Source organism: Quercus suber, unplaced genomic scaffold (genome assembly GCF_002906115.3).
Source record: "Quercus suber isolate HL8 unplaced genomic scaffold, Cork oak 2.0 scaffold_997, whole genome shotgun sequence".
Classification (NCBI taxonomy): Eukaryota; Viridiplantae; Streptophyta; class Magnoliopsida; order Fagales; family Fagaceae; genus Quercus; species Quercus suber.
In genome coordinates this window covers 1-25,800 of record NW_027070412.1, presented here as the reverse complement: position 1 = coordinate 25,800, position 25,800 = coordinate 1, and the positions used below count along the sequence as shown (strand labels likewise).

General features: G+C 39.4%; 1 protein-coding gene across 1 annotated transcript; it reads left to right on the top strand.

The window, feature by feature from the left end:
- Positions 1-21,607: 21,607 nt before the first annotated feature.
- LOC112005505 (glutamate receptor 3.3) lies at positions 21,608-25,299 on the top strand (the record flags this gene model as incomplete). Its single annotated transcript, XM_065768792.1, has 5 exons — positions 21,608-21,872; positions 21,980-23,334; positions 23,727-24,004; positions 24,734-24,765; positions 25,009-25,299. Coding segments are annotated over exons 1-5 (2,221 nt in total), but the record flags the coding sequence as incomplete, so codon positions are not given.
- Positions 25,300-25,800: the final 501 nt, after the last annotated feature.

The following is a 25,800-nucleotide window of genomic DNA, read 5'->3' as shown; positions in this document are numbered from 1 at the left end:
TTAAGCTGGTAATATGGCAAATAAAGGAAAAGTATGAAGTAAAGGAGGAAAGAATGCAAAAATACCTCAGGCTTTCTCCAGCCATTTTCTATCGAAGAGGTCCCTACCCCCAAGAGGCAGAAGAAGGGGGACAAGGAAAAAGAGAAGATGGGTTCTAGTGTCTGGGCTAACGCTAGAGCAACCATGGCTCAGGCGAGCTAGCCCCTGACGCCAGAGGAAATGAAGGAGATTTCCATCGTGCCCTCCCACCAAATGGTGAGCCAGCACGTTCATAAGCTTATGTAGGTAACCTTTTCTTGCCTTGTTCCTTTCTGCCCCGTCATTGAGTGTTTAGCTACTTTCGCTAACTCAGGTTTTGACGGCACTTTTTACTGTCAAGTGTTGGGAGAGGCGATGCACATCACTTCTCAATATCTGGCGAATGAGGAGAAGGCCGTTTTGGCCACTTCAAAGGCTGAGGCATTGGAGGCTAAGTCTTTGGGACTGTGGAAAGACTTGATTGCTGCCATAAATGCCCACAATACCTCCAAAGAGCAAGTTAAGGCTTTGACTAAGCAGCTTGATGTCAAGAAGCTCCTGGTAAAATAGAAGGACGAACTTCTCGCATCAGTTGGGCATAGGATGAAAGCTGCCGTGGCTAAGGCCGTCCTTGTCGTCTAATCAATTAATGAGTACAATACCATTTTGTTCCAGTGGTATTTCAAAGCCTTTGAATTGTTGAAGAGGTACTTGGTGAAGCACGATCCGGGCGTCGATCTAGAAGACCTAGACTTTGAAGCCGTGGATAAAGAGATCGAGGTGAACGAGGCTGCCCAGGCTTCATTAACCACTGGTGAGGATCCTCCTGAGGTAGATAAGGATGGTGACGATGCTCCTCCAACTTGACCTTATTGCCCCTTCTTTGCTATGATATGTATTTTCCTTTCTTTTTTTTCTTTTTTTGAATGCCTTGTCTGTTTTGGGGCTTTTGGACGAACAATCTTTTTGTGCCCCGTATGTTTTGGGGCCTTTGAATAATTTACATCTTTTTTTATATATATGATATATCGAAGCATTTTATATTCATCCTTTTGCTGGTATTCTCCTCGTTCGTCTAGGGACTTAGAGAATTTTTGTGGAAGCATTCTCTTCGTCCATCTGGGGACTTATGAATTTTTATTGAAGTACTCTCTTCGTCTTCCTAGGGATTTAGAAAATTTTTGTTTAAATGTTCTCTTCGTCCGTCTAGGGGCTTAGAGAATTTTTATTGACGTATTCTTGGACGATGTTTATCCATTTCAGGAATCTTGTCGTCTTTTTAGATCTAGACGATGTACATCCATTTAAGGAATTTTATCCTTTTTTTTTTTTGGACGATGTATATCCACTTAAGGAATCTTATCGTCTTTCTAATCTGGACGATGTACATCCACTTAAAGAATCTTATCGTCTTTTTAGTTTGGACGATGTACATCCAGTACATCCACTTAAGGAATCTTATCGTCTTTTTAGTCTAGACGATGTACATCCACTTAAAGAATCTTACTGTCTTTCTAATCTGGACGATGTACATCCACTTAAGGAATCTTACCATCTTTCTAATATGGATGACGTACATCTATTTAAGGAATCTTATCGTCTTTCTTCTTTTTTAACTCGGATCTAGGTGGTGATTTTGGTTTTTGAGAGAGAGATAACTAGAATACATGAATTGCTGAATAATACGTATGAAATACTGAATAATACGTTTATTTGAATACATGACTTATATTAAAAAGTATGAAATTATGCTGACTACTTACAATTAAGCTATGGTTCCTTTTCGTAATACCTCTTTAGATGCTCGACATTCCATGGACGAGGTAGCTTGTTTCCCTCTAGGTCCTCCAAGTGGTAACTTTCCTGTCGTGAATAGTGGATGACTTTATAGGGTCCTTTGTTGCAAGAGTCACTTTTCGGAGGACGAGATCCCCAATGTTGAATCTTTTCAGCTTTACCCTCTGATTGTAGTATTTGGCCATCTTCTGCTGGTACTTGGCCATTCTCTGGGAGGCTTGGTCTCTGACTTCGTCCAGACAATCCAGGTTCAAATTTAATTAATTGTCGTTGCTTTGTTCGTCAAAGAACTCCCTCCTGAGGCTAGTGAGCCCTACTTTGACTGAGATGACTGCTTCTGTACCGTAAGTTAGGTTGAAGGGTGTCTTTCTTGTTGGTGTTTGTGTAGTAGTCCTATAAGCCCACAGGATGCTTGGTAACTCCTCGGGCCACGCTCCCTTTGCCTCCACTAACCGAGATTTAATGATCTTGAGTAAGGTCCGGTTCGTTACTTCCGTCTGTCCATTGGCCTGAGGATGTCCTAGGGACGAGTACTTGTTTTTTATGCCCAAGCTTGAGCAAAACGATCTGAATCCGTGACTGTCGAACTGATGACCATTGTCTGAGATGATCGTCCTTGGTATCTCAAACCTGTAAACAATATTTTTCCATACAAAATTTTGTACCTTTGTCTCTGTGATCGTTGCTAGTGCTTTCGCTTCGACCCATTTCGTGAAGTAGTCAATTGCGATAAGTAGGAACATCATCTGTCTCTTTCCCTATGGTAGAGGGCCCATAATGTCGATCCCCCACTGTGCAAATGGCCAAGGTGAGGCAATAGTCGTCATCTTTCCCCTAGGACTCGTTGAACATTCCCATATCTTTGGCAACTATCACATCTCTTGACGAAATCCGCTGCGTCTTATTGCATTGTGGGCCAAAAATAACTTGCCCTTATAATCTTCTTGACGAAGGATTTTGCCCCCATGTGATTGCTGCAAACTCCCCTGTGCACCTCTTCCAGAATATATTTGGCTTCTTCCTCTTCTACGTACCTCAAGTAGGGCTGGGAGAAGCCTCTTTTTTAAAGCTCATCATTCAGTACCGTGAACCGGGTGGCTCACTTCTGGACCTTCTTGGCTTCTTTAGGGTTCGGTGATAACCGTCCGTCTTTAAGGTAAGACAAAATTGGACTTATCCATCTGAAGCGGATATGCACAATGAAGGTTTGAAATTCTTCGATGCTAGGAGAGTTTTGTTCTTCCAACCTCCAATCATTTATCTTTTCCTGATCATCTGCCGATGCACTCCGTGCCACTTCGTTGGCTTTAGCATTTTGATCTCGTGGGATCTAAAAAAACTCTGCGTGATCAAAGTTGCTTACCAACTGGTTCATCAATTTGAAGTATTTCTGCATTCTTGTCTCCTTTGCTTCAAAGTCTCCCCTGACTTACCCAAGACGAGCTGTGAATTACTCTTTAGCACGATATTTTCAGCTCCAAGTGCCCGATCTATCCTTAGTCCCGTCAACATAGCTTTGTACTCTGCTTCATTATTGGTTACAAGGAATTTGAGCTGGACCCCATACTTCAAAACGTCCTCTTCAGGGGAGGTGATAACGACACCCGCTCCACCTCTCTTCTGGGTGGACGATCCATCTGTATGGATCGTCCAAAGTTCTTTAGGGTCTTCTGCATGCTTGGGGGCGGTGAATTCTGCTATGAAGTTTGCCAATGCCTGAGCTTTTATGTTCGCCCGTGGGCATATTCTATATCAAACTGACTGAGCTTGATGGCTCATTATACCATTCGTCCAGCGGCCTCATGTTTATTCATCGCTTTTTTGATGGGCTGATCTGTCATTACTATGATCGGGTTAGCCTGAAAGTAAGGACGAAGTTTCCTTGAGGCCACTATTAAGGCAAAGGTAATCTTCTATATGCGCAGATATCGAACTTCAACTCCCTAAAAGGCCTGGCTGATGTAGTATACAGGAAGTTGTATCTTATTCTCTTCCCTGATTAAGGCCACGCTGACCACAGTCACAGATACCGCCAAGTAAAGGAATAAGTCTCCACCTTCTTTAGACGAACTCGAGAGTGGGGGGTTGCCTAAGTATCGCTTCAATTCTTGAAATGTTGTCTCACGATCTTCTGGCCAAACAAAAGCTTGCTTTAAAGTCTTAAAGAAGAAGACATTTGTCCATTGCTTTCGAGACAAACCTGTTGAAGGCTGCTACTCTTCTTGTGAGTGATTGTACTTCTTTGACTGTCTTTGGTGAGGACATCTTGAGGATAGCTCTCACTTTTTCGAGGTTTGCTTCAATTCCTCTTTGCGACACCATGAACCCGAGAAATTTTCCTGAGAAGACCCAAAAGGCACATTTGGACGGGTTTAACTTCATGCTGTACTGTCTGAGAGTGTTGAACGTCTCTTTGAGATCGTCCAAGTGGTCCTCTTCTTCTTTGCTCTTGACGAGCATATCATTAACGTACACCTCCATGTTTCTCCCAATTTGTTTGTTGAACATCTGGTTTACCAATCTTTGGTACGTAGCTCCTGCGTTCTTTACACCAAAGGGCATGACCCTGTAGCAATAGAGCCCTTGGCTAGTGATGAAAGCCGTCTTTTTTTGATCTTCCTTGGCCATTTGTATCTGGTTATACCTAGAAAATGCATCCATGAAGGTAAAAAGCTTGTGTCGACAGTTGAATCCACCAACTGGTCAATTCTGGGTAGGGGAAAGCTGTCCTTCAGGTAGGTGTTGTTTAGATCAGTGAAGTCAACACACATTCTCCACTTCCCGTTTGCCTTTTTGACCATGACGACGTTGGCCAACCACTCGGGATAATAGACTTCCCTGATGAAGTTAGCAGCGAGCAGCTTGTTTACTTTGTCCATGACTACTTCGTTCTGTTCAGGGGCAAAAACTCTTCTCTTTTTCTAGACGGGTTTCTTCTTGGGGTTCACATTTAGACAGTGTTGAATGATGCTTGCGGGTATGCCCGGCATATCTTTATGGCTCCATGCAAAAATGTCCAGATTATCTTTCAGGAAGCCGACAATCTCTTTCTTCGTCGGGGGATTTAGGCTCGTCCCTACTTGGGTCGTCTTTGTAGGATCTCCTTTGACCAACTCTATCGTTTCTAGCTTCTCCACGATTTCTTGCATCTTGTCTTCGATTATTCGCGTGTGGTTCTCCTTTGAGGCCAGGACTACTGGATAACACTCCCTCGCCAGCACTTAGTCTCCTCTTATCTCGCCAACCCCCTGTTCTGTTGGGAATTTCACTTTCAAGCAATAAGTGGAAGTAGCTGCTTTCCAGCGATTGAGAGTAGATCTTCCTATAATCACATTGTAGGATGAAGGTGAGTCTACTACCAAAAAGTTATGCTTGTTTGTTACCTGGAGGGGATATAAGCCGCCCATGACCGTTAAGGTTACTATTCCTCGGGGATATACTTTGTTTCCACTGAAACTAACGAAGGGGGACTCGAAAGGACGAAGTCTCTTTGGGTATACTTTTAACTACTGAAAGGCAGAAAGGTAAATGATGTCTGCCGAGCTCCTATTATCCACCAGAACCCTTCTAGTATTGAACCCTTCAATCATGATCATAATGACCAACAGGTCGTCATACGGTTGTTTTACTCCTCTGAGAAGCACATATCCTGGTTTGTCCGTCTTTGCTTTAGGGGAGGCAGGTTATGAACACTATTCACCTATCTTTGGTATGATTTCTTGAGGGACCTAAACGACCCTCCTGTGGATGGTCCTCCCGTGATGGTTTTTATTTCCCCTATGGCACTTTGTGGACGAAGGGGCATATGGTCCTCATCCCTTCGTTTATTCCCCCTTCTTTATATACTTCTGCAGTTTCCTTCTTCGTATGAGTTCTTCTATCTGTTCCTTCAGGTCTCGGCAGTCCTCTATGTAATGCCCGTGATATTTGCGAAAACGGCAATATTTCCTCTTATCTCGCACATTAGGTGACGAGTGTAACAGTTTGGGCCACTTGAGATAAGGTTCGTCTTTGATTTGTGTTAAAATCTAGTCGATAGGCATCACCAAGGGCGTGAACTTCACTGGACAAGGATTTTTGTCATCTCTTCATCTAGTCCTTTTGGCATTCTGTCTTTTTTCTCTTTGGGTTTCATTACTCCTTCTATGGCTACTAGAGCGTCCTCAACATTTATGTACTTCTGTGCTTTTAAGAGCATTTTGGCCATCGTCTTTGGGAGATTCTTTGCAAGGAGACCACGAATTCTCTAGACTTCAAACCGACCTTGAAGGTGGTTAGCTGTACTTTATCATCTGCTTCATCCACCTCTAAAGTTCCTTGGGTGAATCGTTTTACATAGGATCTCAAGGTCTCTTTCTCTCCTTGCTTAATGGTAAGCAAATGGTCAGCTGGCCTCTTTGGACATTGCCTGCTGACAAAGTGACAAAGGAAAGCACTATCCAATTGCTCAAAGTTATCAATGGATGAAGTCGGTAGTTTAGTAAACCACTCCCTGGCTACCCCTTTGAGGGTAGTTAGGAAGGAGTGGCATAATATTTTGTCAGGGGGCTGTTAGAGGCCCAAGGTTGTCTTAAAGGTGTTGAAGTGATCCAAAGGATCCTTCAATCTGTCAAATGGCTCGAGTTGGGGCAGACGAAATTTCGAGGGTACTGGGCATTCTTGGACCACTAAGGTGAATGGTGAATCTATCTTCCGGACCATTCTGTCCAGACCCCGGTCCGCTTTTTCTTTGATGGCATTCCTCAACTTGTCCATCTCTTTCCTCATTTCCCTGAGGAGATCCGAGTTTACCCCTTCTGGAGTGTTTGGTTGTTTCCCCTAACCTTTTCCTTCGTCGCCTTGATTAGTCTCCGGGCGGTTGTCTTCTTGCTGTAGTTGCTGCCTTAGCTCTTGATTCTGCCTGGTAAGCTCTTTCACAGCGGCTACGAGCGCCTGAATTTGTAGAGTTAGTGCTGCTGGATCTGGGTTAGCGTTGGATTCCATCTGGGCTTGCAAGATGAAGGGTATAGTACTTTTGCACTAAGCACGAAAAGCGTTCCCCACAGACTGCGCCAAACTGATGATGCTCATATCGTCAGAAGAAATGTTCGTCCAGAGTGGAGTCATCCACAGATAATCCAAATCCTCAGACAAGATGAATGGTGAAAAGAAAGAGAGTGGTCACCGATGTGGTGTCTACCACAGAACCTCTGATGCTTAAGTCAGAATAACTAGAAGTAAAAAGAAGTATTCGGATGGTAATGTGCATGAGCTAGAAGTTTTTTGTACCTGTCCCTCCAGTCTCATGAATGGGTATATATATATAGATGCTTCCTTCTTCCTTCTAGACGTTGGTGCTGTCTTAATGGTGATATTATTCCCAGATATGTAATGTCCCTGAGGAGCGTTAATGGGGAGATATCTTTTCAACGGTGTAGAGGTTCATTAGTGTTCTCGTAACGCTTCATCATTGATTGTGAGATGATGGCCTCATCCTTGCCAGGTAATATGATCGAGACTATCAGAATTCATAATATTATATTATTGATGATAAAAGTTAATGATAATTTGAATTTGAATTTTATATGCAATCCCATAATTTGTTCCAACAATTAGTCCCTTAATTAAAATTTTAGCCAATTACATGATTTTCTCGGGAATCAATATCTTTTTTTTTCTTCCACAATCAATGATGCGTAAAGTGAATTATATTATCTACTTTTTTTTTTTTTTTTTTTTTGTGGTCACCGATGTGGTGTCTACCACAGAACCTCTGATGCTTAAGTCAGAATAACTAGAAGTAAAAAGAAGTATTCGGATGGTAATGTGCATGAGCTAGAAGTTTTTTGTACCTGTCCCTCCAGTCTCATGAATGGGTATATATATATAGATGCTTCCTTCTTCCTTCTAGACGTTGGTGCTGTCTTAATGGTGATATTATTCCCAGATATGTAATGTCCCTGAGGAGCGTTAATGGGGAGATATCTTTTCAACGGTGTAGAGGTTCATTAGTGTTCTCGTAACGCTTCATCATTGATTGTGAGATGATGGCCTCATCCTTGCCAGGTAATATGATCGAGACTATCAGAATTCATAATATTATATTATTGATGATAAAAGTTAATGATAATTTGAATTTGAATTTTATATGCAATCCCATAATTTGTTCCAACAATTAGTCCCTTAATTAAAATTTTAGCCAATTACATGATTTTCTCGGGAATCAATATCTTTTTTTTTCTTCCACAATCAATGATGCGTAAAGTGAATTATATTATCTACTTTTTTTTTTTTTTTTTGCAAACACATTATCCACTTTTTCTAGCAATAATACAGGGACACCACTCATTTTAAGCAACTAAAATGCCTGTCATTATCTTGTAGGTCACGACCACCCACTTAATCAGATCAGAACAAATTACAAATGGTGTCTCTCTCTTTGTCTCTCGTGTTAATTTTCTTCACGTATATCTATGACCCATGCACAAGAATATATATAGCGATAAATATCCAAAAAAAGAAGGAAGTGACAGAGAAAGCATTTTCAATTTTTCACCATATAGACAATTATACATACCGGCACTGCATAGAGAGTTCCAACACTACCAAATTAAACCCAAATTCTCAGTGTTACACTTTCATGTAACCATGAGCCCATCAACTTATACCATATCTCTAAACACACGGTTCTTTCATAAAGATAGTGTTAACGGGCGAGTTGTGGGGGTTTCTGCAGTGGGTCAAAGATGATGGCTGCAACAGCTACTGCGTAAGTCAAGTCTTCCCTCACTACTTGAATCAAACTTCCCCTTTCTCTTGTCCCTTGCTTTCTGTGAACTTGACACTAGTGATCTGTGATCCCACACTTATGTCCTTTGTTTTGATTATCAATCTTTTAACTGGAAATTTTTTTTTACTAGTGTATTTTCCTCTTAGCTAACTGATGCCTGCTTTTCCATGTTATATACAGAGGATCTAGTCTTCTAGATCAGTGAGGAATTATAGGATTTAATTTGAGGGGGGCAGAATGCTATGCGATATTTTAATCCAAGAAAAAACCATATTTATTTATATATAATAAATAGCTTATTAATTGCTATATATTATTTTTATCTAGTTTTTTTTTTTTTTTTACATGAATATAAACAATGTTTTGATCAAAGCCCTAATTCTACTTACCAAGGGAAAAAGGGTTTTAGTTGGGGCTATTAACAAAGTCAAGCCAAGTAGTAAAAGTCTAAACTTGTTTATCTAATTTTATTTTGAACATGAGTTGGGCTTGTACATATCACCAAACAAAATTTATATATTTACACATCATTCTCTTGTGTGTATGTGTTTCTCCAAAAAAAAAAAAAAAAAAGATTACATTTACATATTCAAGTTTTGTTTATTTTCTTGTTAAATAAAGTCCAATTTGTTACTGAGCTACGAGGGTTTTTTTTTTTTTTTTTTTTAATTTTTAAAGCAAGTAATATAGCATTATTGATGGGAAAAAAAAAACTTTAAGTTCACAATGAACACAAAGTGAAAAAATTATAGAAAACTCAAAATGAAAATCTAAGAGAAACTTAAAACTTCAAAATAGGAAAAAAAAATGTGTAAAACCCCAATTCTGGGACCAATAAAAAAGAGTACGAGAAAACAAAGTTTTCTATTGATCCAAGGAGCTCTCCCTATCTTCATAAGGACAACTATTTTGCTCCTTCCAAACAAGCCACATCAAACAAAGCTGACACCATGTTCCAGTTCCAAATATCCGAACCTTATTTGCCAAACCAATTTCTCAAGTTAAATAGCAAAGAAGCAACATTCCCCACCAAGACCCACTAAATTCCACATTTGAAAAACATCTTCCCACACCATCTCATCTCATCTTATCCACCCCCTCCCCATGGGAACCTAAGGAAATGAACTCACAGAAAGAGAAAACATAATTCATCTCCTAATCATGAAAGGTCCTACGAACCTAGGTTTCTACTCCCTACCTTCCCGTTCAATTGAGTGTCCAAAACATAAGAATAAAACTTTCAACTTGGTTTTAACTTTTTTGCAATCAATTTGATCCCTGTTATTTTTAATAACTTGCTGCTAAGTTAATTCCTACCATCAAATTACTTACAAAAGCCACTAGCACATTTGAAGCTGACATAATAAATAAATAAACAATAGGCTATGTTTGGTTTAGGTGAGATAAACTGATTAACTTCTCAATTTTAAAGAAAGAAAAGGGGGAAAAAAGTCATTTTTCCTTTATATTTTGCATTTTGATTACAATTTACCTACTTGTAGTTTGATCGAAATTTAAATTACCTACTCGTGGTTTGAAATTTGGTACTTTACCCACTTGAAGTTAGTTAAGTTAGGGCTTCGTTACCTACCTCTGTTGAAAATGAAGCTAAATATGTATTTTTACTCTTTTTTATGCCTCTCTCCTCTCAAAACATATATAAATAAAAAAAAATAAAAAAAAATAACATAAAAGAATAAGAGAAACAAGATCAAAGAGTGAGGATTTTGCAAAATTGTGGTGTGACTGCTTGGAAAAAAAAAAAAAGCTTAAATTAATTAGAATACCGACATTGATGGTGTATCGTGTATCACGAGTGGTTGAAGGTGTTGAGAAAAAGCGCAAGCTTTCTCTTCTTTCATCTTCTTTTTTGTGTCTGAAGTTTCCCTTTGATTCGTTTAACACACCTTTGGGTATTTTTGGCTTCTTCTATTCTTAATTGTAAAAATTGCTATCAAACTTGCAAGAGCCAAGGCACCTCCCAACACAAGCACCCCTCCAATACCATCACTTTTGCCTTGGCTAGACTAGGTCTTCCTCTCATCTTTCTTTCTTGTGCTCTCTTGCCCCTCCATTTTAATTTTTTCTCTTCTACTTTCTGTGTCTGTTTAGTTTGTTATGTTGGGTTTGGGCAACCAAAGGCAGTTGTTTTCTTTTTAAGGGAATAGATGATAAGAGAGGAATTAGGAGATGTAGGATTGACTTTGTGAGCGAGTGAAGTATCAATAATCAATATAGGAGGTTGAACTAGGCACAACTTAGGACAAAAATTTCGATGGAAAAACAACATTTCTGCAACTCAAAATTCTTGATAGAAGCTTCTATTGACGGTGGTAATGTTTGTTCATAATTTTTACAATGTTTGTTCATAATTTTTATAAAATCCTCACTTTTTGATTTTTTTTTTCTCTTATTCCTTTTTTAAAAAAATTTTTGAGCGAAGAGCAGCATAAAATAGAGCAAAAATACATATTTAACTCCATTTTTAATAGAGGTGGGTAACGAATTCTTAACTGAACTAACTTCAAAGATCAAAGTGTCAAATTTTAAACTACAAGTATGCAACTTAAATTTTGACCAAACACAAATGGTTAAATTGTAATTAGCCATGCCATTAGCCAATATACACAAATTGAGTGTCCCCATGAGGCTGTGACCATGAGCGATCTTGATTTCATTCCTGCATGCACTGCATTGCACAAATGTCCGATTAAGCAAGCAGGTTTTGAAAAATGCTACCCCATTGCCCATTGCCCATTACCATTGGCATTACCCCCGACTCCGAGCTTGGACGACAGCCATGATAGGCGACTTCGACGTCCATGCCTTGGCCTTTTCATGTCGAAAATTCGGCCTCTAACTCTAGAAGAGAACGCCTCTGATTACGATATGGTGTTCTCGGGTCCGGAGCTGCTGCTGCTTTTGCAGCGAATTGAAGCGGCACTGGTGGTGTGTTTGGATTTCATTTTTCCCATTTAAACATACATCATTTCCATTTACACTATTTCAAAAGAACTGATCTTTAGAGATATTTGCAATTGCTCTAGTTACATCTGAATAGGTAAGAGAGAAAGACTTATGCTTCGCACCTTTTGCTTCGTATTTTAGAAAACCAGGAGTTTACTTTGGGAATACAATGTGAGAGTAGGAGGAGAGGAGGGAGTATCACGTCACTGTACAGTCTGTACTCCCGAGAGACGGGTGAGAGGACAACCTGCCCAGTTAGTGTTGGAGAAGGTATAGAGATCAACATAATGATTGCAAAGAAAATCCAAATCAAAACCCTGGACATGCCATAAAATCCTTTTAACTTGTTGTGTGTGGCCAACAGTCTGAGTTTGCATATGTTGACAAACAGTGTTGACCGAGCAAGCAAGGTTTGGTCTAGTGATTGTGAGGCATTGAAGAGCACCAACCAAACTGTGGTACACGGAAGGATCTAAGAATGGTTCTGAGATTGTGCCAGAACTGGTTTGGGAAGCCATAAGGGTGAGCATTTCTGCATGTTGGAGTAGGTCTCTAGCATATTATTCTTGAGAGAGGTGCATGTCGTGTGGTGAATTGGACATTTCAATGCCAAGGAAGTAGTGTGAAGAAGCCAAATCTTTCATGGCAAACTCAGAGCTGATTTGATGAATGAAGGATGACAGGAATGAGGTATTGCTCCCAGTGAGAATAATATCATCAAGACATCAACATAACAGAGCAAGAAGATTGTACCATACATGCTGTGAAACAAAAAACAAAAAACAAAACAAAACAAAAATAGGGCTCATTGGTGCTGCACAAAAGACCATATTGAAAAAGCAATCAAACTAGGCCCTTGGAGCTTGCTTGAGGCCTAGAGAGGACAAGACAACTTGCAAATATAGGTGGGGTGTTCAGGATTAACTATCCCAAGAGGTTGTTCCATGAACATAGGCTCCTAGAGAAATACATGAAGTAAGGTGTTTGAACGGTTTTAGACCCCTTAAAACACACAGATTGCGTAGCCTAGATTAATTAGCCAAGTTGTTACTTAGTCAAATTAAGCAATTCTAGGTTAAAACAATCAAACAATCATATCAAGAATAATAATGCAGCGGAAAATAAATAACACAAGATATGATCACCCAGGAAACCACACGGTAAAAACCTGGGGAGGATTTGACCCACCGATCCTCAAGGCTAACCTGAATTCACTATGAAAGAATTGAAGTTCATACAAAAGGACTACAAGCTCCCCGCTCGACTTCCTAATGCTACCCACCAGTAGAACTTCCTGACACGACCACGCGCAGGCTCCGAATCCACGGACTACTTCTTTCTTGAATTCTTCAATCAGCTACAAGCTCCCCGCTTGCTTTTCTTTTAATCTCCAATGGTTGCAACAATAATGATCTTCAAGATGTTGAAATAATCTCCACCATGAAAACCCTAAGTTTTGTGTAAAGGAAAGCTCCTCAAAGATCTCACACGAGATTCACACAAAACAGCAATGTATGAGCAACAATACAATATGGACAACCTTCAAAAACGTGGCTAGGGTTTTGTTTATATACCTAGGGTAAAAACATAAAACCCTAAACGTTTAATGAAGTAGGGCTGAGTTGGAAATTCTGCAGAAAATTCAACCTGTGCGATTTTCGATCGATCGAGTCTATTCTTCGATCGATCGAGCCAGGCCGAAAGTCCCAAGTACTTCTGCAGCCACTCGATTCCAACTTTACAATATTAAACCAACTTTGAGCAAGTCTAAATAAGACTAAATACAATGTTTTGATCATGGTTTGCCAACATTACAAATTAGAGTTCTAAATACATAAAATCCTAAGACCTTAGAACCTAACAAACTCCCCCTTTGGCAATCCGTGACAAAACCCTAATTAACAGCTCAAAGTTTTACAAATAAAAAGCCCTTTACAAAGATAATGCTCATAAAATTCAATTCAGCCTAACTACTATCCATAGTTGCAAGTGTAGACAGCAGCTTAGTTGAATCAACCTGTATAATCCTGAAATACTCAACAAACGCATAAACGCATGTGTGACAGTAAAGAGTAAAACAACAGGTATAACATTCTTGTAAGATCCACACAACACAAAATAAAGACATATAAAAATGAACAAGTCATAAATATAAATCAATACGCAGTGAATCATAAAGCAACAAGAATCAATAAAAAATATCATGTATATCAATCAATGTTACTCCCCCTAACATGAATATCCCCAAAAATGATATACAAAGTGAAGCACATAGATACAATCTAAAACTCCACAAGCTCCTCTAAAAAAAAAAAAATCTCCCCCTAACAACAAAAACTCTACTACAAGTCAAAACTCCACTCCCCCTTTTTGTGACGGAATGCCAAAGGGCAATCACAAGTCGCCATCAAAAGGAGGTGGTGAGGGTGAATGAAGACGCGCAAGATCAGCTCGGAGAGCACGCATCTCATCCAGCAAGTCCACCAAAATCTGACCATGAGCCTGCTGAACAGTCATGACAGTCTCCAAAGTACGACGAACATCAAAGTCGGCCGAAGGAGGTGGAGGAACATCAGCAGCAGCAGCATCATCACCAACAGGAATAGGAATATCCTCACCAGCCATACCTGCAGAAGAAGAAGGAGGAGGAGGTGCGCTACTAGAGGGCTCAGATCTAGGGTGTTTAGAACCAGCTCGAAGATGAGCGGCCCTCTGTCTAAGAAAAGACGCACCTAAAGGACCTATCACATGGACGGGCTCAGAGGAAGGAAAGTCACTAAGACCAAGATAGAGAAGAATCCTATGAATGAAAATAGGATGAACAAGAGCATGAGCAGTAGATGAACTCCTATAAACTTCGTTCAAAGAACGAAGAAAAAGATGGGGAAAACTAATAGGAGCATCAGTAACAAGAGCGTACAGAAATACACACCTCTCAAGAGGAATGGTGTGAACATGGGAAATAGGCCAGATCGAATGACAAGCTATCCGAAAGAACAGATAGTGCAACCCAGAGAGCTCAGCAGAAGTGATCCGAGGATCAGAACCCCACTGGACAGTAGTACCAGTGACGTATGACAAAACATCGCTAATCTCGGGAGACTCATCATAAGGATAGACAGGATGCTGGACCAAAGGTACCCCTAGAGCATCAGCCACTACCCGAGGAGTAATGGTGTACTCTACGCCTCGTATCCAACTCTTAACTAGAGTGTTGGAATCATAGACGCGGATAGAGATGTTCGAATAGAACTCTCTAATCAAGGCAGAAGGTGGAGGAGGATCAGAAACATCCACCAAGGGTAACCAACCCCGACGCTCAAAATTTGCCCTAATGGCAGGATCAAGCTCATCTAATAGCACAGAACGCTCAGCCCAAATCTTTCTCTTAACGGTCAGTTTCTCAAAAGTCTCTTGGTTTTCCTCACTCGGAAACCTCTCACTATCAAAGGATGGAGGGGGTGAAGGAGAAGGTGAGGGAACACTCCTACGGGCTCTAGTTTTCCTAGGCATAGTGCTAAGGAAAGGACAGAGACACACAGAGAAAAACACAAAGAAACAAGAGAAAACAAAACCAAGGGCAGACTGCAAATTAGCACAATAAATAATATAGAACAAAAATCTATATGATGCATGAACAATAACATGTTGTGATGCATGATCTAAATGCAGTGACAAATTAAGTTTAATTGAGAGTAATTGGACAAAATTGGCTTGAACAAGGAATTTCTATCAAAAATCCCAAAATTTGAAAAACCACTTGAAAATTTTGCAACAAATTGATGAATTAAGCATTACAAAACACAGCACATAGATTATAATGCTTAATTACACCAACACAACAAGCCAATTTCATCAAATTCTATCCAATTTAACAAAAGCCCCAATTCGGATCAAGAACAAACCCTAGAATTTTCAATTTTTCACAAAACACAAAATTGATCAAATTAACCACCAAGGATCATTAATATAATGTGTCCCCACAAAAACCCAATGATCAATTTCATAAAATAAGGTTTGAATCAACAGAAAATCCAAAAAGAATAAAGTCCGAAAATTACCCTTAAATGCATGGATTTATGCATGAAATAATGAAAATAACATCAAAAGGAAGGGCAAAAGAGTCTTACCGGCTTGAGGAAAGAGAGATTTTGCAAAAACAACGGAGGAAAACGACAAAAATCTGAACTGTGGAGTCTTGCCAACGCGGAGAGAGAGAAAAAGTTTGAAAAAGGTTTGAATAGAACCTTTGAAAAAGTCAGAACTGAACTTTTAAAAAGCTTTTCCACGATATTCGATCGATCGAAAATTACATTCGATCGATCGAAAAGCACAGTCATTTTAAGACAAATGAGAGCACTTTTTCGATTGATCGAAAAATAGGTTGGATCGATCGAAATGGGCAGAGGCTCACTAAATTTTGGAAAAATCACAGTTTTTGAAAGACACAAGCCGAATTTTGAAAATAACTCCTCAAAGCATTAAATTGAAGAAACAAAATGCATGAGTATGAGATGGAATGCTTTTTCAAAAACCCAAAATTTTGAACCCAATATTCTTAAACAAATTGCAATCAACCTCCCATTATATTTTCTCAAGCAACAAATATGTTGTGCATAAATCTCAAGATATTTTCAAACTTGGTTGGTCAGACCAAAAACACACACTAGCATGTACAGTGTTTAACAAAGAGTAACTTGTGTCGTGTGTGATACTAGCAAAAACTTGAGATACATGTGAGGTGATATGTGAATAGCAATCAATCACAAAGTCTACAAAATTCATCACATAGAATTCAAAAGAGACTATCACCTAAAGAGTTACATCCTATAACTCCCACATCTCCTAGAACAAAAGCTTGCAATCATGTAAGTTTCTTGTATTTTTGCCTCTTATTTGCATGAGATGGCATTCAGCCTAATAGTACACACCGGTTTGAATTAAGTGAATTGGCATCAAGCCTAATAGTACACACCAGTTTTAATTTATTTTGAGGCTACACCTTATGTTCTTTTTGTGCATGTGCTACACTTTCTCGAGCACAGAATCTTATGATATGCACTAAGGTGTTCATGATTGGCTAGTGAACAGTGGTGAGATGGTTATTTATGCCTTTCTCAAAAGGATCAAGTCCGACAGTCAAATAACATGTGACTTCAAGATTAAGACAAAGTGATAAACACCATAAACATCTTTCCCACACAACATGCACTACAAAGCTCAAACTAGTAAAGTGCAATAAAGTAAGCTCATCCAAGCTAAACAAGGTACATAAGACATGTTATGTGTAAATAAATTGACCAACCTTGTTTTTCAAAAATCAAGAACATTATGTTCAACATAAATTTTGCTTCCTTCTTTTTTTTTTTTTTTTTTTTTTTTTTATTTAAAGGAAAACAAATAAATCCTAGAATGAAATGCATGAATGTAATGCAATGCAAGTCCTAGAATAAAAAAAAAAAAAAAAAAAAAAAACAAAGAACAATGGTCACAAAAGAATAGAGCAATGAAGCACAAGGACCATGTCAGAAAGACTCAATTATTTCGAGTCTTTTGCATCCAAAACTTTTTAGATGCACCATGAGCATTGGAGTTCTTATTCACATTTGAGTGATTCCCAACTCCATGATTGGAATAAAGGTTTAACACCTTTACCAATTCACCAATTAATGCCATAGGATCTTGTGCTTGAGGCACAGGCACTTTTGGTTTATTTGCTCTCTTATCAGCTTGAAGCTTGTAACAGTTAGGACGAATATGTCCAGACTTACCACAATAATGACAAACCCAAGCAGGTTTACCATGCATCTTGTCCTTAGATTTGGTAGGCTCCTTAGGTTTAGATTCTCTTAAGTCTACCCTAGTCTTCTTAGGTGGTGAAACTTCTACAGGTTTAACTACCTCACTCACAGGTGGTTTGACAGTATCACTCACAACCTCACTCACAGAAGGTCCAGAAGAAGAAGAAGGAACAAAAGTAGTGGAATGTGGTCCAGTATCAAAGATGCTTTCAACATATCCTAACCCAGTTTTATCAGAAGGATACTTTTGAACATTCAGCATGTGATCAAGTTTAGAACTAGCAGATCTAGCAACAGATAAATCATGTTCCAAAGTTCTAACTTTATCAAGCAAAAGCATATTCTCAGATTTAACATTATTCAAAAGTTCATTTGCATCAAACAGTTTAACAAGCAAATTTCTCTTTTCAAGCTCAAGAGAATCAATTTTCTTTAGGCCAAGATCAACTTTCATAGCATCCTTTGCAGCAATTTTGCAAAGTTTGTTATAGGCCTCTTGAAGATCTGCATCTTCAGAGAGTTCCCCATCAGAAGGGTTCTCTTCAGCAGATATGCCTTCATTGACTATAGCAGTAGCCGTGAAAGCAATGAAGTTTCCATCCTCGTCACCACCGGACTCATCATCAGAAACCTCATTATCACTAAGGGTTACAGCCATAGCTTTACCCTTAGTCCTTAAGAATGTAGGACATTCAGACTTCACATGACCATACCCTTGACAGCCAAAACACTGAGGACCCAAAGAGTTATTAGAAGATTGACCAGAATTTTCTCTAGGTTTTTCAAAATTGTTAACCTTAGTGGGATCATTCTTCCTAAAATTTCTAGGTTCAGCAGTGTAAGTACCTCTTGCCTTTCTATTTGTATTCCTAAGAAAGTTCTTAAAGTTTTTGGCAAGATAGGCAATCTCTGTAGCAGAGAGCTCATCATCAAATCCACCACCATCAACATCATCAACTGACTTAAGAGCCATTGATTTGGATTTGTTTACTTTAGGTAGGTCAGACTCATAGGATTGAAGAGATCCTACAAGCTCATCAACAGGGATGGAGTCCACATCCTTGCTTTCAGTTATGGCAGTCACTTTGGGTCTAAAGTCTTCAGTTAAAGATCTAAGAATCTTCCTAACAATCTTAGGTTGATCATAGATTTCACCCAAATTAAAAGCAGAATTAACAATATCATTCAGTTTGGCATAAAATTCATCAAAGGATTCATCATCAGACATCCTAATGTTTTCAAACCTAGAAGTTAATTGCTGCAGTTTGTTTATCTTAACTGCCTTTGTGCCTTCATGCACAGTTTGGAGGATTTTCCAAGCAGTATGAGCAACCTCAACATTAGAGATTCTCTTAAATTCCTCCATAGAAACAGCATTAAAGATAGCATTCATAGCTTTGCTATTGAAGCTTGCTGCTTCTTTTTCAGAAGTTTGCCACTCACTCACAGGAGTAGCGGGCTTCTCCCATCCGTATTCAACGGAATTCCAAACCCTTTCATCAATGGATTTCAGGAATGCTTTCATCCTTACTTTCCAATAGGCATAGTTGTTCCCATCAAAATGAGGAGGAACAAACAGAGAGTGTCCATGCTCCATGACAACAGGGGTCAAGGATCAGCTCAGAGATTAAAAATCTCAAACAAAAAGAGCTACCACGCTCTGATACCACTTGATGGGAATTTAGACCCCTTAAACACACAGATTGCGTAGCCTAGATTAATTAGCCAAGTTGTTACTTAGTCAAATTAAGCAATTCTAGGTTAAAACAATCAAACAATCATATCAAGAAATATAATGCAGCGGAAAATAAATAACACAAGATATGATCACCCAGGAAACCACACGGTAAAAACCTGGGGAGGATTTGACCCACCGATCCTCAAGGCTAACCTGAATTCACTATGAAAGAATTGAAGTTCGTACAAAAGGACTACAAGCTCCCCGCTCGACTTCCTAATGCTACCCACCAGTAGAACTTCCTGACACGACCACGCGCAGGCTCCGAATCCACGGACTACTTCTTTCTTGAATTCTTCAATCAGCTACAAGCTCCCCGCTTGCTTTTCTTTTAAGCTCCAATGGTTGCAACAATAATGATCTTCAAGATGTTGAAATAATCTCCACCATGAAAACCCTAAGTTTTGTGTAAAGGAAAGCTCCTCAAAGATCTCACACGAGATTCACACAAAACAGCAATGTATGAGCAACAATACAATATGGACAACCTTCAAAAACGTAACTAGGGTTTTATTTATATACCTAGGGTAAAAACATAAAACCCTAAACGTTTAATGAAGTAGGGCTGAGTTGGAAATTCTGCAGAAAATTCAACCTGTGCGATTTTCGATCGATCGAGTCTATTCTTCGATCGATCGAGCCAGGCCGAGAGTCCCAAGTACTTCTGCAGCCACTCGATTCCAACTTTACAATATTAAACCAACTTTGAGCAAGTCTAAAGAAGACACCATACAATGTTTTGATCATGGTTTGCCAACATTACAAATTAGAGTTCTAAATACATAAAATCCTAAGACCTTAGAACCTAACAGTGTTCTTAACATCAATTTGTTTAATGGACCAACCATGATTCAGAACATTGGTGGGGAAAATGCGAATGGTTTGAGACTTAACAATAGGGCTGAAGGTTTCAGCATAGTCAATTCCTTCAAACTGAGTGAAACCCTTGGCGACAAGCTGTGCCTTCAATCTCTCAAGACTTCCCTCAGCTTTGAGTTTCATTTTACAGACCCATTTGTATCCTACCATATTCATGGTGGGTCATGAGGCACTAATGTCCAGGTGTGGTTTGCATGAAGAGCATGGAGTTCTTCTTGCATGGCTCGAACCTAGCCAGGATGTTTCATGAAGGATTTCCAAATATTTGGTTCTGAATATATTGAGGATGATAGGGAATAGCGAATCAGTCGAGTCTTGGTTTTCCTTGAGTCTTGCATTGGATGAGCATTGAGAGAAAGATGCCTACCTGATTTCAAAGGACCTAAAGGAACACTAGAGCAGCATATTGACTAGAAAGCAATGGGTGGTGGGAGGGAGGATGAACTAGCTGAAAGGCTGGGCTGGTGATTGAGTGGGTGTAGATTGGCAAGTAATAGTGCCAGGTAGGTTGATTGAGGAGTCGAGGTGAATGGTTGGGTTAAGATGGAGATTTTATAGGGAAGGATGAGAAGGTGTAGTGGCTTGGTGAGGGTCTTGTGCTTCAGAAAAGAGCTAGGGTGGGGGTGTGATCTTTATCTCATGTAGGATTTGACCATCATCATGAAATATAGTAAAGGATGTAACACTAGTTGCTTTGTCCCCCTGAAACATTGCACCACTGGACTGCTCAATGGCATAAATGTGGCAAATTTCATTGAAAATAATGTGCCTTGAAATGTAAACTCAACCACTGGGAGGATAGAGACACCAATATTCTTTGTTAGTTTGGCAAGTTTTAGATTTTATTGCAGGGAGCTATTTAAGCAAACTTTTCTAGATAGAAAAAGTGGCTCAGAAAAGGAGCTGGCCTCCCTCTTATCCAGCCACCCATAGATGGGAGACCCTAGCCTCCTCTATCTCTCTCTCTCTCCTTGGTGCTCTACCTCCATTCTAAGGTTCCATCACTATGAAACCCTGGGATTTGGTTTGTTGTAGGTGCTTGTATGATCTATCATATGGTTTCTACATACCAACCAGTCCCGGGAGTTTGTAAGGGTCATGTCCATTGCTAAAAATGATGGACGGACGTTATAGTTTGACATCCTTTCCGATGTGCATGTGTGGGTCTAAAGGCTTTTGTCAAAACCTAGAGGTAAGTGTTCGTATCTCTATAGATACAACCTTAGGTGCACATTTACTCATTTTCCTTCAGTCTCTATGGCTTCTTTCATATATAGACAACAAGTTGACAAATTCCTCAAACTGTGGAAGTGAAGACCTAACCTGCATTACAGTGACAAAACTGTCATACTTGTGATTTGCAGAATCTGTCATTGTGGCTGTGATTTCTTGGTTGACTGATCTCAGTAGATTGGGTCTCTATCTAGCTTGATTGGTTCAGTACATATCCTTATATATGTACGTCCATGTATATTTACAAATTACATGTGTGTGTGTTTATGTATACATGGTTGTGTGTACTTGTGTGTGCCTTTGTCTAATATACCATTTGGAAAGAACCAGTGTCAGTATGTAGATTTTCCCTGCTTATTTCTTTGTTTCTGACTAGATTGTTTTTTGTTTGCAGTGCATTCCACCATGAATAAGTTTAGGCTTCTGGTATTAATGGTTTTCTGCAGTGGGCTTTTTATTAACACTAGTACTAGTGTATCTACAAGACCAGATGTGGTTAACATTGGGGCTATTTTCTCTTTCAATTCTTCCATCGGCAAAGTTTCAAAAGTCGCAATAGAATCTGCAATCGAAGATGTGAATTCCAATCCAGAAGTTTTAGTTGGAACTAAGTTGAAACTTTCAATGCAGGATACCAAATTATCTAGCGGATTTCTGGGTATTGTTGAGGGTACGTTCTCTGTAACATCTCTTGTCTATTCATTCTCGATTTTTCACTTTCTCCATAATGCAAGTTGAGAATTTTATACAGGCTATGTTATTCATGTCCTTTTACAGCTTTACGGTTGATGGAGAATTATACAGTGGCCATACTTGGTCCTCAGTACTCAGTTATGGCTCATGTAATTTCACATATTGCGAATGAACTCCATGTACCTCTGTTATCCTATGCAGCAACTGACCCCACCCTGAATTCACTTCAGTTTCCTTACTTTGTTCAGACAACGCAAAGTGATCTCTTTCAGATGGCTGCAGTAGCAAAAATTGTAGCCTACTATGAATGGCAAGATGTAATAGCAATCTATATTGATGATGATCATGGGAGAAATGGGGTTGCCGCCTTAGGGGACAAACTAGCTGAGAAAAGATGTAAAATATCATATAAAGTTCCTATGAGCCCTGACTTAACCCATAATGACATCACCAATGCACTGGTCAAGGTGGCTTTGATGGAGTCTCGGATTATTATCCTCCACATTTATGATACCTGGGGTCTAGAGGTACTTGATGTGGCACGCAATATGCAAATAATGGGAAGTGGATACGTGTGGATAGCTACTGATTGGCTTTCTACAATACTAGATACAGACTCTTCCCTCTCTTTATCAAAATTAGATAGCATTCAAGGGGTTCTTACGTTGCGTATGCACACATCGGATTCAGATATCAAAAAGAGTTTTGTTTCTAGGTGGAGAAACTTAACTGCTGCAGGTGACACAGATAATGGCCTTGTAGGACTAAATTCTTATGGTCTGTATGCCTATGACACTGTTTGGCTTCTTGCTCATGCACTTGACACATTTTTCGAGCAGGGTAAAAACATTTCATTCTCAAATGATTCATGTTTAAACGAGTTTCATGGTGGGAAGTTGCGTTTTGATGCTATGAGTATCTTTGAAGGAGGGAAACAGTTACGTGATAACATTTTACAGGTTAATATGAGTGGTGTAACTGGCCCAATTAAGTTCACTCCTGATGGTAATCTCATTCATCCTTCATATGAAGTCATCAATGTGATTGGCACGGGGTATAGGACAATTGGTTATTGGTCCAATTCGTCTGGCTTATCAGTTGTGCCTCCAGAAAAGCTCAATGCACAGCCAAATGGTTCCATTTCAATTCAACCATCACTTTATGGTGTAATCTGGCCAGGACAAACAACTCAAAAGCCTCGTGGATGGGTATTCTCAAGCAATGGAAGGCAATTAAGAGTTGGAGTTCCAATACATGTTAGCTATAGTGAATTTGTCTCTAGAATTGAAGGCTCTGATACGTTTGGTGGTTATTGCATTGATGTTTATAATGCTGCAAAGGACATGTTACCATATCCAGTCCCGTCTAAGTTTATTCCATTTGGGGATGGACACAATAATATAATAACCCAAGATCTTCTTCACAAGATCACAACCGATGTAAGTATGAAGTGCAAGAATTTTTTGCAAACTTTGTTATAGGTTCTTAGAATTATGTGGTGGTTAAATTATTAAATCCACCATCTCCTAATGGCTTAAGCTTTTGGGAGAATCAGTAATTTAACATGGTATCAAAGTAAGAGATCCTGCGTTTGATCACTGTCTTTACTCTATCTCTCATTTAAAATGCTAAAATCTAACGTGTTGAGTCCTACCTATTAAAAGAGAGTTGAAGTTTACGAGGAGTGTTAAAATTATGTAGTTAAATGATTAAATTCACCATCTCCTACTAGCATAAGCTTTTAGGAGAATCAGTAATTTAACATAAGCAATATGCTTTTATTTATTTTTTAAGTTCCTAATTCACTAGTTTTCATGTTACATATATATAGGAATTTGATGCTGTGGTTGGAGACATTACAATTACCACCAACAGGACAAAGATAGTGGATTTTACACAACCATATATTGAGTCTGGGCTAGTGGTTGTGGCCCCAGTTTTGAAGTTGAACTCTAGTGCTTGGGCATTTCTAAGACCATTTACTCCAACGATGTGGTGTGTCACAGGAATATCTTTCCTTCTTGTGGGAGCTGTTATTTGGATTTTGGAGCGCAGGACAAATGATGAATTCCGTGGCCCTTCTAGAAAGCAATTTGTCACCATTGTATGGTGAGCCCAAAGAAATATTATACTTCTATTAGGAACAACTTAACCAATTTTTAGGCTGAGTTATGTGCATTTATGTTTACTCTTCATTCATTCACTCTTTGTAAGCAAATGATAATGCTGAGGCAGGTGGGTGGGACACACTACTAGAAAATTGCTTTAAGAGTCTTAAAGCTCTTTTATCAGAAATTATCAAAGGTTTGGAAATTCCATCAAAGAGCCCAACTCTAAGGCTAAAGCTGAAATTTGGAGCTTTCAGGAAAAGATCTACAATTCACTGCTTATCCTTTGAAAATCTAGAACTTTAAAGCAGTATTCACTATAATTTATCAAACCCTCAAAACGCTAGATAGATTTTAGTAAAAGCTTCATATCATAAAAATTCCAATATTAAAGTTTTGCAGATAAAGCTCTCTACTTCCTACAGCAATGCCAAATGGGTCATCTTCACAATAGTGAATAGTGCGCTCTACTTCCTAAAGCCATTCATATCTAAAAAAGGCAGAATATATTTACCTGCATGTCATCTTCAAAATGGTTAGTAATGTAACCATTGTCAAGTCAAGAAAGTTTCCTTTAGTGGTGATGATAGTTTGGATGCTAAAAGAGAATGATTGTACCTGGAATGTTTTGAATGGCTCATCTTTCATTTTCATTTATCTTTTACCAGGATTGAATCTTCTTGAATTTTGGTCTACTCCGCTTTGCTAATTTTGTCCCTTCACTTTGCAGGTTCAGCTTTTCCACTTTGTTTTCCTCTCATAGTAAGTAAAATTCTCTACTTCAAACTTCACTAGCAATTTCCTGCTATCACTATCTATTTGCTGCTGATATGACCTGTTGTAATTGAAGCAACTTCACTATTACATGGGTTCACACCAACATCATTTTTATTTTGCACCAATGACAACAAGTCATACAAGCAGCTGCGAAAAAATTTCTAAAAAATGTTGTCCTTAGACTTATTGATAAGAATTACTCAAATTCTCCTTTCCTGTTTTATGTAGGAGTAACGATTGCCAGCACCCTTGGTCGCTTAGTGCTTCTCATATGGCTTTTTGTAGTTCTAATACTCAATTCAAGCTACACTGCAAGTCTGACCTCAATATTGACAGTGGAACAGCTTTCTTCACCTGTCAAAGGGATTGAAAGTTTAATATCTAATGATGCCGAAAATATCAACAGTGAGTTGCACAATGCTCGTACCCTCGAAACGACACATGCACAGAGAAAAAAGGACCTAACAGAGAGCACCGGTGTGGTGCCGGCCAAATACCCTCCGAAGTTCAAGTTAGAAAGTATGCTCAAATATCATCAGTTGGCGCCGTCTGTGGGAAACGCTTTTAAGTGATTAAGCCACATTATCGTTTCCCGGACTAAAGGGTTGCATGGTACTCACTCGCTCAATGGCAACTACTAATGACGTACAAGGAGAGGAACCACCCACGACTGCCCTCGAGAGACAAGTTTAGACTCTCGGTGCCGCCGTGGAGCGTCTCACCAAACGAAACCTCGACTTGGAAGAACAGCTGCGCCAGAAGGATGCAGCACCAAATGGCCAACCGGAAGATCAGGAAGGGACTAGCGCTCCAAACAGGAATCAGGAGAGACCTGAGGGCAGCCACGCCCCAAGCAGGCCGGAGAGGCAGCACGTGAGCATGCCATCCCTCATGGATGCGACTCCACCACATATCGCCGCCGAGATGCAGGCAATGAGGGAACAAATGGAGGTCATGATGAACGCCCTCAAGGGGCGAGTCTCAAGTGACCTTGACGATCTGGTCAATCGTACCGATTCA